Source organism: Capra hircus, chromosome 2, assembly GCF_001704415.2.
Source record: "Capra hircus breed San Clemente chromosome 2, ASM170441v1, whole genome shotgun sequence".
Classification (NCBI taxonomy): Eukaryota; Metazoa; Chordata; class Mammalia; order Artiodactyla; family Bovidae; genus Capra; species Capra hircus.
Window position 1 is genome coordinate 132,131,994 of NC_030809.1, and position 15,993 is coordinate 132,147,986.

At 37.1% G+C, this 15,993-nt stretch overlaps 1 protein-coding gene across 1 annotated transcript in view; it reads left to right on the forward strand.

Moving 5' to 3' along the window:
- Window positions 1–15,993, forward strand: part of UGGT1 (UDP-glucose glycoprotein glucosyltransferase 1) — a 108,982-nt gene that overhangs the window by 11,057 nt on the left and 81,932 nt on the right. Inside the window, exons 4-11 of the mRNA XM_018065924.1 lie at window positions 991–1,121; window positions 4,940–5,052; window positions 6,934–7,108; window positions 8,440–8,536; window positions 9,391–9,469; window positions 11,577–11,677; window positions 12,362–12,461; window positions 13,725–13,785. Of these exons, the coding sequence (XP_017921413.1) occupies window positions 991–1,121; window positions 4,940–5,052; window positions 6,934–7,108; window positions 8,440–8,536; window positions 9,391–9,469; window positions 11,577–11,677; window positions 12,362–12,461; window positions 13,725–13,785 (857 nt within the window). The remainder of the gene's footprint in view (window positions 1–990; window positions 1,122–4,939; window positions 5,053–6,933; window positions 7,109–8,439; window positions 8,537–9,390; window positions 9,470–11,576; window positions 11,678–12,361; window positions 12,462–13,724; window positions 13,786–15,993) is intronic.

The following is a 15,993-nucleotide window of genomic DNA, read 5'->3' on the forward strand; positions in this document are numbered from 1 at the left end:
ATAAGTATGTATTCTTATTTCTTATTCTTCCTAACAGTAAGAAAAAATAGTGTACTAAATATATTGTTTTGTACCTATGATTTTCGTTTAATATATCCTGGGGATTTTTTTTTATACTGCTACACGTATTTTTCCCTCAGACAATTTGTTTCAATTGTTTGTTTTAATGCCTCTCCCCAAACCATAGTTTCATTAGCATCCTTTAATATCTTGTACTTCCTCATTACATTGCTCAGCCTTGTCAGGTTGTTTGAATAGATAACATGTGCCAGGGGACACAAAGACACATCATAGTTTCTGTGTGCAGGGGCTCACAGACTATTGCGGGGGTAGTTAGTGATTAAGTGAACGAGTGAACAGTGTGCTAAGTGAGAGAGGTAAGCGAAGAAATAGGGGAGCAAAGAAGAGATGAACATGATTGTTGAAGTGTGGGGGTCGGGGCTGGGAATGCCTCCGTGGGATAGGTGCTCTCATAAACTGAGTTCTTCCTGAGGAAGAAGGTGGAGTTAGTCATCCAGGTAAGTGGGAAAATCTCAGTCCAGGGAGAGGGAATAGTGAAAAAGGATTGAAGAGAGGAAGAGTCCAGTTGCACAGTATACTCTTAAGTAATTCTAAGCATTTGACAACAGCTCAAGACAGTGTGCTTTGCTTCCCTGGTGGCTCAGGAGGTTAAAGAGTTCTCCTGCAGTGTGGTAGAGCCGAGTTTGATCCCTGGGTCGGAAAGATTCCCTGGAGAAGGGAATGGTTACCCACTCCAGTATTCTTGCCTGGAGCATTCCATGGATAGAGGAACCTCAAGGACTGCAGTCCATGGGGTTGCAAAAGAGTCAGACAGGACTGAGCAACTAACACTTTCACTTTACAAGACAGTATAGTGGTAACATTTTGCAATCATAAGCTTTTGTAACACATAGCTTTATACTTTATGAGCTATCTTATTTGGATACCTGTAGTCATATAGAACTATTTTGGTTGGTATTCTTCTGACAGGTACTGATGACTCCTATTATCATGCAATATTGGAAGCTGCATTTCGGTTTCTGTCACCACTACAGCAGAATTTGTTGAAATTCTGTCTGTCTCTCCGCTCCTACTCAGCTACAATACAAGCCTTCCAGCAGGTGAGTTCAGTGCTTCCACGTGACAGGACTTTTTTTAGGGGTTGTATCACATGATTGGATGTATTGCAGTTGTCCTGTCATTGTGTTACAGCACTGTACCTTTTCTACCTGAAATTTACTAGGATTTATTATTTGTTTGTAAATAATGAGCAAAACTGAAGATGTGAAATCTTCAAATAACATATAAAAAAGGTCCATCTAGTCAAGGCTATGGTTTTTCCAGTGGTCATGTATGGATATGAGAGTTGGACTATAAAGCAAGCTGAGTGCCGAGGAATTGATGGTTTTGAACTGTGGTGTTGGAGAAGACTCTTGAGAGTCCCTTGGACGGCACGGAGATCCAACCAGTCCATTCTGAACGAGATCTGTCCTGGGTATTCATTGGAAGGACTGATGCTGAAGCTGAAACTCCAATACTTTGGCCACCTGATGTAAAGAGTTGACGCACTGGAAAAGACCCTGATGCTGGGAAAGATTGAGGGCAGGAGGAGAAGGGGACGACAGAGGATGAGATGGTTGGATGGCATCACTGACTCGATGGACACGAATTTGGGTGGATTCCAGGAGCTGTTGATGGACAGGGAGGCCTGGCGTGCTGCGGTTCATGGGGTCGCAAAGAGTTGGACATGGCTGAGTGACTGAACTGAACTGAACTGATTTTGCACTTATTGTCATTTAAGGAAAAAAATGCCTATGCAAAAAACCTGAAACTACAGACTTCATTTATATAGCACAGCCGAAGAGAGAGATGCAGTTTTGCTAAAGCAATTAACCCTGAGGGTGATCACAGTCTGTAGATCACAGGAGAACAGCAGATAGGAAATGTGAAGAAATATTACAGGGTTATAGTCAGGAAAAGCTAGAATGTGAAAGACTTTATGGCAAAATGATCTGATTTTGTCAACAAATACATTAAAAAAAGAAAAGAGGGAAGGAGGAACTTCAAGAGAAACTTAAAAATGTGTCACCTTAATGTAATGTGTGGATCTTACTGGATTTTGAGTTGAACAAACTTGTAAAAAAAATAGAGAGCAAGAGAATCAAAGCTGTTTGTACACTGGTTGTATGTTTGATATAAAAGAAATGCTAATTTTAAAACCATTTTTTAATTCTGAAATGAAACTGGTATAGACAGCAACTCATAAGAAATGTATAGTGTGATGCATTATGATGAAGGGAACACGTTTGTGATTTTCACCCAGGTCAAGAAATTGAACTTGGCTCAGCACCGTGGAAGCCCTTTATGTGCTATGTCCCCACCACAGCTGACTTTTGCCCTGCAAAAGGAGTCACTTTCTTCTTTTGGAATCATCTGCTGTTTTCTTTTAAAAAAATCCTTTCATTGCTCAAGAGTGCCTCTCCATACAGTAGAGTTTAGTTTTCTCAGTTTTTTAAATAAATTTATTAATTTTGGGGGGGGGTGTGTTCTCTTAATTTATAGGTTCTCCCTCTGTCCCTCTCTTTTCTGTTGAGTAACTTACAGTTTTCCCTATACATATTTTTTTGGCCACACCAGGTGGCTTACAGGGGATCTTTGTTCGCCAGCCAGGGATTGTACCTGGGCCCTAGCAGTGGAAGTGTTGAGTCCTAACCACTGGACTCCCATGGAATTCCCAGTATATTGCTCTCACTGCAGAATTTTTCTTGTAAGGCTAAGAGTGTTATTGTGCTCTTTCCCCTCCTCTTTTCTTACAGTATGGCATTTGACACTGAGACTTTCTCTGCTCAATTTGATGTGAAATTTGTTTTCTTTAACTTCCCTGGTTCCCTGTCCTGTTGATTTTAGGTTTTGTTAAAATATGGTGACTTTAAGAAAAGGTAGCTTGCTTTTTGAAATTTCCTGACTCTGTTCCCTTCTTCAGCTTTTATTTGGACTTTTTCTTTTATTGTCTCTTATTTCTGTCCTACTCAAGTATTATTCTACCCTCAAAAGTTTCTCCTTTGCGTGGGGCCCTTCCCTGGAAGGGAGTCCTAGCTTGTGAGTTCCACATTCGCAGAGCTCAGACTGCCATGTGCTTACCTAATGTTAGGCTGAACAAAACCAGTTGGTCCATCATACTTGGCCAGTGAAAACCTGTTAGCTGTTTCAGGGTTTTCTTATTCTCAGAATCATTAGAATCTCTGCAGTTCTTTTTTATATTTTATATCAGGGAGATTTCTTTCCCCCTGGTTTTGTCATAGATGTGGTCCATTGGTTTCTGTTTTCATTTTTGCTCTAATGAGGGCACTAGGGAAGACTGAAAACCTATGCTGCCAGTGGCCATCAATATGGAACTGTATGACTTTTTTTTAGTTGTTTATTTTAAAGCTTGAGATATTGTTTATTAATTTTTTGGCTGTGGTGGGTCTTCCTTGCTGCATGAGGGCTTTCTCTAGTTGTGACGAGCAGGGGCTGCTGTTAGTTGCGATGCAAAGGCTTCTCACTACAGTGACCTCTTTTGTGGAGCGCGGCCTCTAGGGTGCGTGGGCTAAGGTAGCTGTGGCTCACGGGCTCTAGAGCAATGGATGAGTAGTTGTGGTGCCTGGGCTTAGTTGCTCCATGGCCTGTGGGATTGTCCTGGACCAGGGATTGAACTGGTGTCCTAACCGCTGGACCACCAGAGAAATTACTTGTTAAAAGTGATAATGGTGGTATGTTTTTAAAAGAAATCTCTGTGTTTTGGGAGTTCCTTGATGGTCTAGAGGTTATGTTTTTGGGCTTTCACTGCCATGGCCCAGGTTTAATCTCTGTTAAGTGAGACTGAGATTCTGCAAGCCACGTGGTGTGGCCAAAAAAACTAAATGAATAATTTTTGTGTTTTATTGAGAGATAACTGAAACATGCATGAAGTGTTATTTGGAGTGCATATCAAATGATCCAATAAAGTGTGGTAGGAAAGTGGAGGAAATAAGATTTGGCCATAAATTGATAATTACTGAAATACTCATCATGGGTACGTGGGAGTTTATTGTACTATTCTTTCTTTTTACAAATAGAAGTTTGGAAGTTTTGTAATAACTTAAAAAAAAGACAAAGAATGTAATGAAAAGTTTTAATGTTCATTTTTCATAGCAAGCTTTCCATTTCTTCCCCTCTTTTCTTAGTTATTTGTATTCCAGCCATAGAAAAGAACATTCACTAAGAATACGTCACGTAAATGACATCAGTGCAAACAGCAGTGCTTGTCATCACGTCCTCTCTCCTCCCATTTCTCTACACTCATGCATCTTGGCGTGCCTCTCATTAAGGTTGTGGGTGGACTTGTGTTGTTGTGCCTTGGCGGTAGTGCATTTTCCTCTGAACATACCCCATAACTCATTCAACCTTTCTTTTAAATATCTTACTGTGCTCCTTGGGTGATTTTTGCCTTTCCATATATACTCTTTTTTCGGTCCTGTTGGCTTTTTAGATGCAGTGTCATTCTTCCTGTTTCAGGAAGGGGCTTTGCATTAATCTGCATATTAGACTGAAGACTGCATTGTTACACTTGGACACCTACTGCTGACATTCGTAAGCTTAGTTTTCTGCAAGGTACATATTCTATTCCCTGGATAGCTTTTGATGTCTTCTAAGATAGATTTTTAAAGTTCTGTGTTCAGAATAACAATAACACCTACTTTGTGGAGTGATACTGGGAGGAGCTAGGTGAACTAGTATAATGAGGAAAGTAGTGAAGGAGAGAACTCTTACTCCTGTCACGTAATAAATGTTCAGTAGATGTTGCCTTTGTTTCCACTGATGTCTTATTATTATTTTATTACCTATTTAGAATATTTATTTTTTATCTTGTCTTTGGTTAGAAATTATTTTTAAAAATGTCTTGTATCTTAAATGACAGATAGCAGCTGATGAACCGCCACCAGAAGGATGTAATTCATTTTTTTCAGTGCATGGAAAGAAGACTTGTGATTTTGATACCCTTGAGACTCTTCTACTAACAGCTTCTGAAAGGTACATTTGTGTTTATTTAAGAGTCATGCATTCATTGTGCTTTCTTCTGATTTTTCTTCTGGGTTTTGTAGTTCGTAAATATAGTGGTTTAGAATATGGATTCTGGAACCGGACTGACTAGATTTAAATCCCAACTCCATCACTTAAAATAGTTTTGCCTACTTAAGCAAATTATATAACCTTTCTTTCCTCATCTTGTTTTGAAATAGAGATAATAAGAGTACTTACTGTTGTTTGCTGCTGCTGCTAAGTCATTTCAGTCGTGTCCAAGTCTGTGCAACCCCATAGACGGCAGCCCACCGGGCTCCCCCGTCCCTGGGGGAAGGGGGCAAGAACACTGGAGTGGGTTGCCATTTCCTTCTCCAATGCATGAAAGTGAAAAGTGAAAGTGAAGTCGCTCAGTCGTGTCCGACTCTTGGCGACGCCATGAACTGCAGCCCACCAGGCTCCTCCGTCCATGGGACTCTCCAGGCAAGAGTACAGGAGTGGGGTGCCATTGTAATGACTATATCAGAGAGGTTACATAGGCTTTTTCATCAGCTTAGTAAAGCAGATTCTATGTATTAAAACCAGTGCCTGGAGTAACGATAATAATGGTAATGAACTTTAAGGATAGTATTACTTTCAGACAAAGGAGATTATTTAAGATAATTGCAAGCTTAATTTGAATATTAAGTTGGTAATGGCTGACTTTTTTACTTGAAGGTAGGTTTCCTGTGATGGACAAATAATAGGTCCTTCTTGCTCTCTGGCTAGGGCAGTAACCCCTCTGGATATCCTCTCATACTTTTGTAATAGGATAATAGCAACCTCTTCTTTGAGGTTGCTCTGTGCCAGAAGTGCCAAGGGTGTTTTAGGTGAGGAAATTCTTCTTTAGTGAGATTACCTACTCAGCATCTGTCCTGTGCCCACCAAATGATATGAGTACTTTTTCCTCAGGGTGATAACCAGAAGTGCAGTGAGCAGCATTCAGCCATCTCAGTGGGGAGGTGTGGACTTTTGAAATTGGCTGCATGGCAAAGTGCTGTTCACTGGGGAAAACAAGTTGACTGACTTGAAAAATTCTTTGTTTCATTTGTTACAATAATGCAGACCTTCATAAAGAAAAGAGTGATAATGTTTCCTCTTCTGAGGTGTGGTAACTTTTTAATGCATTGGCATATATCCTCTTATCCTTTTTTCTGTGGTTATACGTTTATGCAGGTAGGTGGGTTTATTTTTACAAGAGGCATCTTCCACTTAGTACATGTAGGTGTACTTCCTTGAGAGGGGCTGGTAGGTCATAACATCTGTGCGTTATGATCTGTTAATACCTGATGCCATTCTTAAAGGAGTGTTCTTGAGGGGGGAGTTTCAAAATTTATGACGAAAACCTAAATAAATGTCAGATCCAGTAGCAGGATGATCATAATGGTAAAACCAATAGAGAAGGGAGGCGCTGTGATTGGGCGATTATGTGCTTAAAACCATCCCCACTGTTTTGCATTACTCACACTTAGGTTTCCGGATAAAAAGATAATTATCTTCTATTTATATAGTAGAATAGTTTACTAAAGTTTTAGTACTCTGAGCTCTGGATATGTATTTGTTTCCAGGCTCCCCCACTTCTTTAGGAATTGATAACAATTTCTAGTCAAAGTCTACATTTTATAATTTATATAATTTACATTTACATTTGTTATTTTTAATTATGGACCAATAAGACTTATATCTGACAGTATTCTTACTAACTAAAAGCTATTTAAGATTGTGATACTCAATTTTCTATTAAGATGCTTATAATCTGAAATTATCATTGCTGTAGCTTCATTTTGTACTGTTTTTAACATTTAAAAACTTTTTTAAAGTTAACAGTCTTAAGCTTTTAATATTTATTTTCAGACCAAAACCTTTATTGTTCAAAGGAGATCACAGATACCCCTCATCTAATCCTGAAAGCTCAGTGGTTATTTTCTACTCTGAGATTGGCTCTGAGGAGTTTTATAATTTCCACCGACAACTTATTTCAAAAAGCAATGCAGGCAAAATAAATTACATATTCAGACATTATGTATCAGTAAGTATTGACTTATTTTATACTGTTTTAAATGTTAATTTGCCCATGACAACCTTAGCCCTTAAGCTAATAATTTCCCCCTTTATAAAATGACTTGAACTACTTGTTTGGAAACCATGGTACTTTCATCAAATCTGTTATTTATACTTTGCTTGCCTTACTGAAGAAATGTAAACAATTATGCTTTAAAAATGACTATATAAAGTTATTCTTTAAAATTTTTAAATAAAATTATGCTTTAAAAATAGCTTCCCAGGTGGCTCAGTGGTGAAGAATCTATTTGCCAAGCAGGAGATGCAGGTTTGATCCCTGGATCAGGAAAATCCCCTGGAGAAGGAAATGGCAACCCACTCCAGTATTCTTGCCTGGGAAATCCTGTGGGCAGAGAAGCCTGGTGGGCTACAGTCCACGGGGTCACAAAGAGTCAGACATGACTTAGCAATTAACACCAGTATAAAAGTTACGTTTTATTTCAAAATGGATCATGTAAATTATATTTAATTTCATCCACATTTAATATGGGCATCATACTATGAAACTGATTCTTGAATTCAATACCTTTCTAAACCCTTTTTTTTCCCTCCTTTTTGGAATTTTTCATTTGATAGAAGGAGGAGAATGTCTAAAGAGATAAAATCTAGAAGAATTGGTTTGAAATTAAGGTTTTCAAACTTTGTGTAGCATTTAGCATTTAAAATATTTTTATGTAATGATCGTTAGCCTTTAAAGTCTCTTTGTCATATTGAGCTCAGTAAATACTGTTAAGTCCATGCGGAATAAAAAAATTAAAACTTGCATGAGCAGAAGCAGATTTGTCAGTATCCGGTTTTTGACCCTGTCCCACTATGCTCTATTGCTGGCCATCCTCATTCAGGATGATGGTAAGCCTGTGACATTTGGTCAGCCCAAACCCTACCTGAAGACATGTAAATTCAGTAAAAAAATGTATACACACAAACACACATGTTTACACATATGGTCTCAACAAAGCAATTCAAGGTTTGAAACCTTACCAGTTTTCGACCCTGTGTAGGTCCAGAACTTCTTTTTTATTTTCTCCATTTCTTCATATGGTTTGGTGACCATTAAGCTTTCCACTATGCCTTCATCCAGTTTAGTTTCTTCCTTGGAATTTCGGTTCTCACACTTGTGGCAGGATCCACAATCTAAGGATTTCCATAGAAGTTCAAGCGTATCATGAGTGCCTAATCCTAGGTGATGACTGCATGACATTAATGTGGTTGCATTCTGTATGCCACGGTGCATTAAGAGCTAGGTGGTCATGATGGCGTGGGAGCTCGGTGGTGATGGAATGCTTGCTGTGTCTGCAGAACCCCAGGAAGGAGCCTGTTTACCTCTCTGGCTATGGTGTGGAGTTGGCCATTAAGAGCACCGAGTACAAGGCCAAGGATGATACTCAGGTGAAAGGTGAATTTGTAAATTAAGACCAACGCGTTTTCTTTAGATACGACAAGTTAAAGGGGAATTTTTTTCTTTAATGAAAAAGAATAGATTTAGGAGAATGATGAAGCTGTGTTTAAATCTTGGTTCTGTTATATTTGAGTTGGGTGACAAATTATGTGGGTCCTAATTTTTCACTCTGTAGAACGTGGTTAATGATCTATGCCTCTTAAAGTATTTGTGAGGAGAAAATAAGATGTGTAGATACAAAAATTTTACACAGGTTTTTGTACAATGAAGTTCAGTAAGTAGTAGCTACTGTTATTGATAATAAGTAGCTCACAAATAGTAATTAACTTGTGATCCAATATGAAATCTTAAACTATTATGTAATTAACAGTTTAATTTTGTTGTTGTTGTCATTTTCTGACTTGGAACAGTTTATTATGGATACTTCTTGTTGTAATATGCTAGGGTTTTGAATTTCAACAAGGTTTATGTGTACCCTTTTTATGTCTTTTGCTTTATTTTAAAGGTAAAAATGATTGATTTTTGTACATGGAAGGTAGCCTAGTATTTCATCATTTTGTTCTCAATAATTATATCTAGGATTAAGTTGCCTAGTTACAAATTCCTCAGAATTTTGATATTGAAATACCTGTTATTCTTAATTTTGAAGTATTTAAATGTAAAAATTTCCAAAGTTCAGGAAAAAATACATTCTTACTTTATCCAGCATCACAGGATATATCAAAAACACATTTATAAATGCTATTATAGTTTCAGGTATTTTAAAATGTTTCCTTATATTTTTCAAATTTTATGAAGTTAATATTTTTATATTCTGAATGATTAGACATGTAATTGCTGTGCTTTTGTAGGAACTGAAGTTAACGCCACAGTGATTGGTGAAAGTGATCCTATTGATGAAGTTCAAGGATTTCTCTTTGGAAAGTTAAGGTGTGTATTTTCTTTTGGGAGAGGGTTTTACTCTCTTTAACTCTTTAGGCTTCTTAGCATTGGAAGTATCATCTTTCTCATTACTATATCTCCTGTTTCTCAGGAGTACTTTACATATGTAATCTGATATGAGAAGATGACCATTTAGTTTCTAGTATGTTTATGATTTTTAGTAATTCTGAAGCACATTATTCTTACATGATACTATGACTGCCTGCTTATGGCTTAAGTTGATTTCCCTTTTTGGACCTTGTAGTTGATGCCATTAAAGTTACATTCCACTTTTTGATTCACATAGTAGGAGAAATCTAATAATTTTATGTAATCTTTTCCTGAGAAAATCAAGTGTATTTTAACTTAAAGAGGTTTTAGCTACTTTTTTTGCTTGTTTTTTGTCTCTTAAAAAAAAAATTATTGAAGTATAATTGATTTATAATGTTGTGTTTATAGCTATTTACTTATGCTCAGCATAGCTTGAAAAATTGCGAAAGAGTTATAATAGGTATGGAGGATTTTATATGCTCCATTGAAATACATTTTATTGCAATTTGCTTTATATGAAATAAGATAGAAAATGGCTTTTTGAAGAAAATTTCATTAACTGTTTTATGAAAGCATTTTGGAATTTTTTACCTGAAAAATCTTCTTAGCTCTTATTTTAAATGTTGCAGCTATTTCTGATATGTCTTCTCATTGTTCTGAGCCCTGAATTCTGCTCAGGGCTCAGGGAAATCTTAATTAGGACATCTATGGTGTGCTTTTTTAAAAAATAGAAATTGTATTTGTAGGTGTAGTTTCATAGACTTTAGCTTTAACATTTGGTTGAGTAAAATGATGTAACTACAGTTTAGCTGAGATGATTTTGTGTTGAGTGACTGCACATACTGAGTTCATCCTATGCATATGCACGTTTCTTTGTGTTGAACACCAATTATGGCCTCAGTAGTATGCAGTCAGGTTCCATTCTTATTGCAGCTAGATTTCCATAATTCCTTTTCATATTCACGTTTTATGTTTGTTTTTTGGATAGCATTATGATTTCATGTATTTACAGCACAAAGGTATTGTGTAGAATATTGAAGACATTTTCCTTTACGGACATTCAGAATAGTTATTTAGCTATTTAAAGTAATTGACCCATTTTCAGACACTTTTGGAGAAGGAAATGGCAACCCACTCCAGTGTTCTTGCCTGGAGAATCCCAGGGACAGGGGAGCCTGGTGGGCTGCCTTCTCTGGGGTCGCACAGAGTTGGACACAACTGAAGCGACTTAGCAGCAGCAGCAGCAAGACACTTTTATCATGAAGAAAGATTTGTAATAACTCGAATGTATTGGTTGGATGGTGAGTGATCTGAGTAAATGTTTTACTTTTGGCATTTAAGAAGTTTTGAGTTAGAATATTTAAAAACAATTAGTCTATTGCGTCTGTGCTTCTGATCTAAATGATGGATCTCTGCCTCTGAAAACTTGTTTTACTAACTTTAAATAGAATGCACTATATTTTGAGATAAAACTAAGCAAAATCCAGTTATTTTGGATAGCTTGAATTATATTCACATGAGTAAAGGATTTATGGGCAGGTATTGAAAGAAATTCATTTTGGGACTGGCAGCAAGATATTTGTAGTTTTATTTTGAGAAATTAAAAAGATTCAGGGAAAAGAGAATAATATACCTACATACCACTCAAAATTGATTGTTGCTATCATACTTGCTTTTCTGTATGAAAAAACTGTGAATTGAGTTTTTTTCCCTTCAACACAATACCTTCTTTTCCTTAAAGCAAGAAAAGAAGAAACAAGTTGAGTAAAACCCAGTGAATAGAGTTGAGGTCCTCTCTGTTCCCTACTCTCAGTCCCACTTCTCTCCATTCCCTCAAAGAGAGAATCACTATGTAGTGATGCATTTTTAAAATCTGTGTTAGTTTTTAAATGAACTTATTAATTATTTTTAAAGAAAAGTAGTTATACTTTAATATTTTTCCTGTATTATAGAATTTTTTCTATTATATAGAGGGAAAAGTCATGAAGATAAATTTGAGGTCAACTTTTAAATGCTTTGGGAAAGAAAAGACACATGAAAGGAATTGATTTTGTGTTTCTTTCAGAGACCTGCACCCTGACCTGAAGGGACAGTTGAAAGAACTCAGAAAGCATCTCGTTGAGAGCACCAATGAAATGGCACCTTTAAAAGTCTGGCAGTTGCAAGGTAATAAAAATGTAGAAGAATCGTTCTAAATTTTACGGTGTTAAAAAAGTTAGAATTTGTATTTTTTTGTATTTATTCACAGATTTTAAGGGTCATGTGATTTATTGTGATTTATCAGAAATGGAAGGAAGTCCTTTTGTAGACAGGTAACACTTAGCAGAATAATATATATTTATAGAAGAGTACCAGATCTTTCTCTCTTTGACCAGATGTGTTAGTTTGTAAAACTAGAAACAAGCTTGTCAGAATCTTTGTGTTTCTACATGTACACATTTATTAAACAGTTGGATGCTAAAGTCATCTCAGTATGGCAGGATGTGCTCTTCTGGTCCAAAGAACTATATATCAAAGTTTTTTTTCCCCAAGATAATTTACTAAAATCTTTTGCTGTACTTTGTGGTATGTTGTAAATTCAGAAGAAGGACAAGGATTTGGGATGGATTAATCCTGTGCTAAATGTGTTGGTATGTACCCTAGTGTTTATGCAGGCAGATTGAGAAACAGCTACAGTAAACACTTTAGGGGCCTATGAATTGAGTAAAACCTGGACACGCTCTGAAATGGTGGCATTCTAAGGTATTCTTAATTACCAAGAAAATAATGGGAAATAAATGTTTTTGCCTATTTCTCATTTCTCATTGTGTTAGATTAATACACTTCAACTTCTGTTTGTCGTTGTTGCAGATCTAAGTTTTCAGACTGCTGCACGGATCTTGGCTGCACCAATTGAGTTAGCTCTCGTGATTATGAAGGATCTCAGTCAAAACTTTCCCACCAAAGCCAGGTAACAGAGAGTAATACAGTTTTGAGACAGTCTTCTTTTTAACATGTGTCTGATTATGTCCATGCTCACGCCATGTTGAAGCCACTAAAATATGAAAATGCCTAGAAAATTAAAGTTCTGTTGCTACCAGTGCTGTACTACTAATGGTGCCATCTTTTCAAGAAGGCACCCTTGCATTGTGTGGTTGAAGAGAGTAACTTTGCAAATACTCACATTCCTCAGCAATAAAACAGAAATAACAGTACCTGCCTTTCAGGATTAGATGAGTTAACAAAATTTAACGTATGCAGACGTAACTAATCTAGGGTCTGGTGTGGACTCTAGTGCTTTTCTTCCTAAACAGTTCCATATATATCATCTTAATCAATCTTGATGAAGGAAATGAATTATAGAGGCTGACTTATTCATAGTCACTGATTAAGGTTTTGAATGCAGCTTTTCTGCATTGCTTTCAGTTCTATAAAGGTCCTCTACTTCTCATAAATATGAGGCAAATTTGTTTAAAAACCACATTTTTAGAAACTTAAATGATTGTCAGTCCTTTACTTGAGTAATTGAATGAGGTGTTTTAACTGAGATGCTTTTGTAAATAAATTTGTTTACTTGGTTAGTCTTGGAAAACACTTAGACAGGACTTAAAAATAATGTAGTACATCCTTATTTAGTCATGTGTGCTATTGATATATGCGTGTGAAGTCGCTTCAGTTGTGTCTGATTCTTTGTGACCTTGTGGACTGTAGCCCACCAGGCTTCTCTGCCCATGGGGATTCTCCAGGCAAGAATACTGGAGTGGGTTGCCATGCCCTCCTCCAAGGGATCAAACCTGATCTCTTATGTATCCTGTATTAGCAGGTGGGCTCTTTACTACTAGTGGCATCTGGGAAGCCCTGTTGAAGACATACATATGCTTAAAAGGGTTGAGCAGTCTGTAGCCTTAACTTATTTAACATTATCCTTTTATTCTATGAGCTGTAGAGATGATGTATAGGAATAGAGTTGCATATATTTAACTAAGTTCCTGGAAATAACTGCATTTCCATTAAAATTAGCTATTACTATTACTTTTCCTTGGTTTTATAGCTTATGATAATGAACAAATATACACATCTGAGAGGAGAAATTTGTTTTATCAATTGTAAAGGTTTAGAGTTTTTTCCATTTAGTTTTTTTTGTAATTTATTGAACCATGTGTTGTTTCGTGTAGGGAAATTGAAGTCATGTATATCAAATACTAAACCACTGATAATATTTTTCTTTCCTTAGAGCAATAACAAAAACAGCTGTGAGTTCAGAACTTAGAGCTGAAGTGGAAGAGAATCAGAAGGTACTAACCAATGGAAAATAGTAACCTTTCTATTTTGTATTATATCTTTAAAGATGCACAAATGTGAGTTAAATCAGTGACATTTAATGGTTTTACTCTTCTTTTATTAAAGATGATGGTATTTTGATTCATTTCTGGAATCATTTTTATACTTTCCATTTTTAATCACAGTTGAATATGAATATAACTCAAATAATGTTATCAGTTTCTTTAGAAAAATAACATCCCCCCTATCATGTCCCACTCCCTATGTATCCCCCTTCCCAGAAGCATCTGGTTTCAACTCCTGATTTCTTTTGATATTTATCTCTGGATTCTAGCAAGCTTAAATGGGTACTTTCTCATTTTCCAGCCTCATATATTGGCTTCTGTTACAATGGTGAGGTTTAACTTTCTTTCACTGCGCTCCCACTCCTCCCACTGTCTACCAATACTTCATATTGGCACTGTCCCCGTCTCTCTACTATCCCTTTAGTTTTGTCATGATTATATCAATTTTGATCTGCTTTACTGTGGACTGGTTGTTCTTTGTGTCTAGTGTTGTGCTGTGCTTAGTCGCTCAGTAATGCTCGATTCTTTGCGACTCCATTGATTCTAGCCCACCAGGCTCCTCTCTCCATGGGGATTCTTCAAGCAAGAATACTGGAGTGGGTTGCCATGTCTTCCTCTCTTTATGTCTAGTACATATCAGTTATCCTGGGACCTTCCTTTAACCTCTTTTGTTGAATCTCCTATCTCTTGGATTCCATGTCTTCTTTGATTTTGGGTTATTCCCTTATTTTGATGTAGCAAATCATTCTTCATGAGAAGGGTTGTATGTGAGGTAAATTCTAGGAAATCAGTTTTCCTTTTTTTTTTTTGACCATGCTGTGTTGCATGGATCTCAGTACCCTGACAAGGGATTGAACTTGCACCTCCTGCAATGAAAGAGTAGAGTCTTCACCACTGGACCATCAGGGAAGTCCCTTCTGTTTCTGATTTTATCAGTAGCTTGGCTGGGTATAGAATTCTAGGTTGGAAGTTATTTAGAAGTTTGGAGGCATTGGTCTTTGGAATTTTGGTTTCCATTATGGCTTTTGAGACATCTGAAGCCTTTATATGGGGTTTTTTTTTTTTTTTTTGAATCATAGGATCTTTTCTTTGACCCTAGTAATCTGAAATTTCACGGTGATAATGCCAAGAAAGGCAATGCCAAAAAATGTTTAAACTATCATAAAATTGCACTCATTTCACATGCTAGCAAGGTTATGATCAAAATCCTTCAAGCTAGGCTTCAGCAGTATGTGAATTGATAACTTTCAGATGTACACACTGGGTTTAGAAAAGGCAGAGGAACAAGAGATCAATTTGCTAACATTGTTTGATCATGGAGAAAGCAGAGGAATTCCAGAAAAACATCTGCTTCTTTGGCTGCATTAAAGCCTTTGACTTTGTAGGTCACAAAAAAACTGGAAAGTTCTTAGAGAGATGAGAATATGAGGTCACCTTACCTGTCTCCTGAGAAACCTGTATGCAGGTCAAGAAGAAACAGAACCAGATGTGCAACAACTGACTGGTTCAAAATTGGGAAAGGAGTACATATTGTCACCCTGCTTATTTAAGTTGTATGCAGAGTACATCATGGGAAATGCTGGGCTGGATGAATCCCAAGCTGGGAGTTAAGATTACTGGTTGAAATATCAACATCCTCAGATAGGCAGATGGTGCCAGTCTGATGGAAGAAAGTGAAGAGAAACTAAAGAGCCCCGTGAAAAGGGTGAAAGAGGAGAGTGAAAAAGCTGGCTTGAAACTCAGCATTCAAAAATCTAAGGTCATGGTGTCAAGTCCCATCACTTCATGGCAAATAGAAGGGGGAAAACTGGAGCAGTGACATTTTATTTTCTTGGGCTCCAAAGTCACTGTGGACAGTGATTGCAGGCATGAAATTAAAAGATGCTTATTCCTTGGAAGGAAAGCTATAACAAACGTAGACAGCATATTAAAAAGCAGAGACATCACTTTGCCAACAAGGGTCCGTATAGTCAAGGCTATGGTTTTTCCAGTAGTCGTGTACAGATGTGAGAGTTGGACCATAAAGAAGGCTGAGTGCTGAAGAATCGATGCTTTGGAACTGTGGTGCTGGAGAAGCCTCTTGAGAGTCCCTTGGACAGAAAGGAGATCAAACCAGTCCATCCTAAAGGAAATTAACCTTGAATATTCATTGGAAGG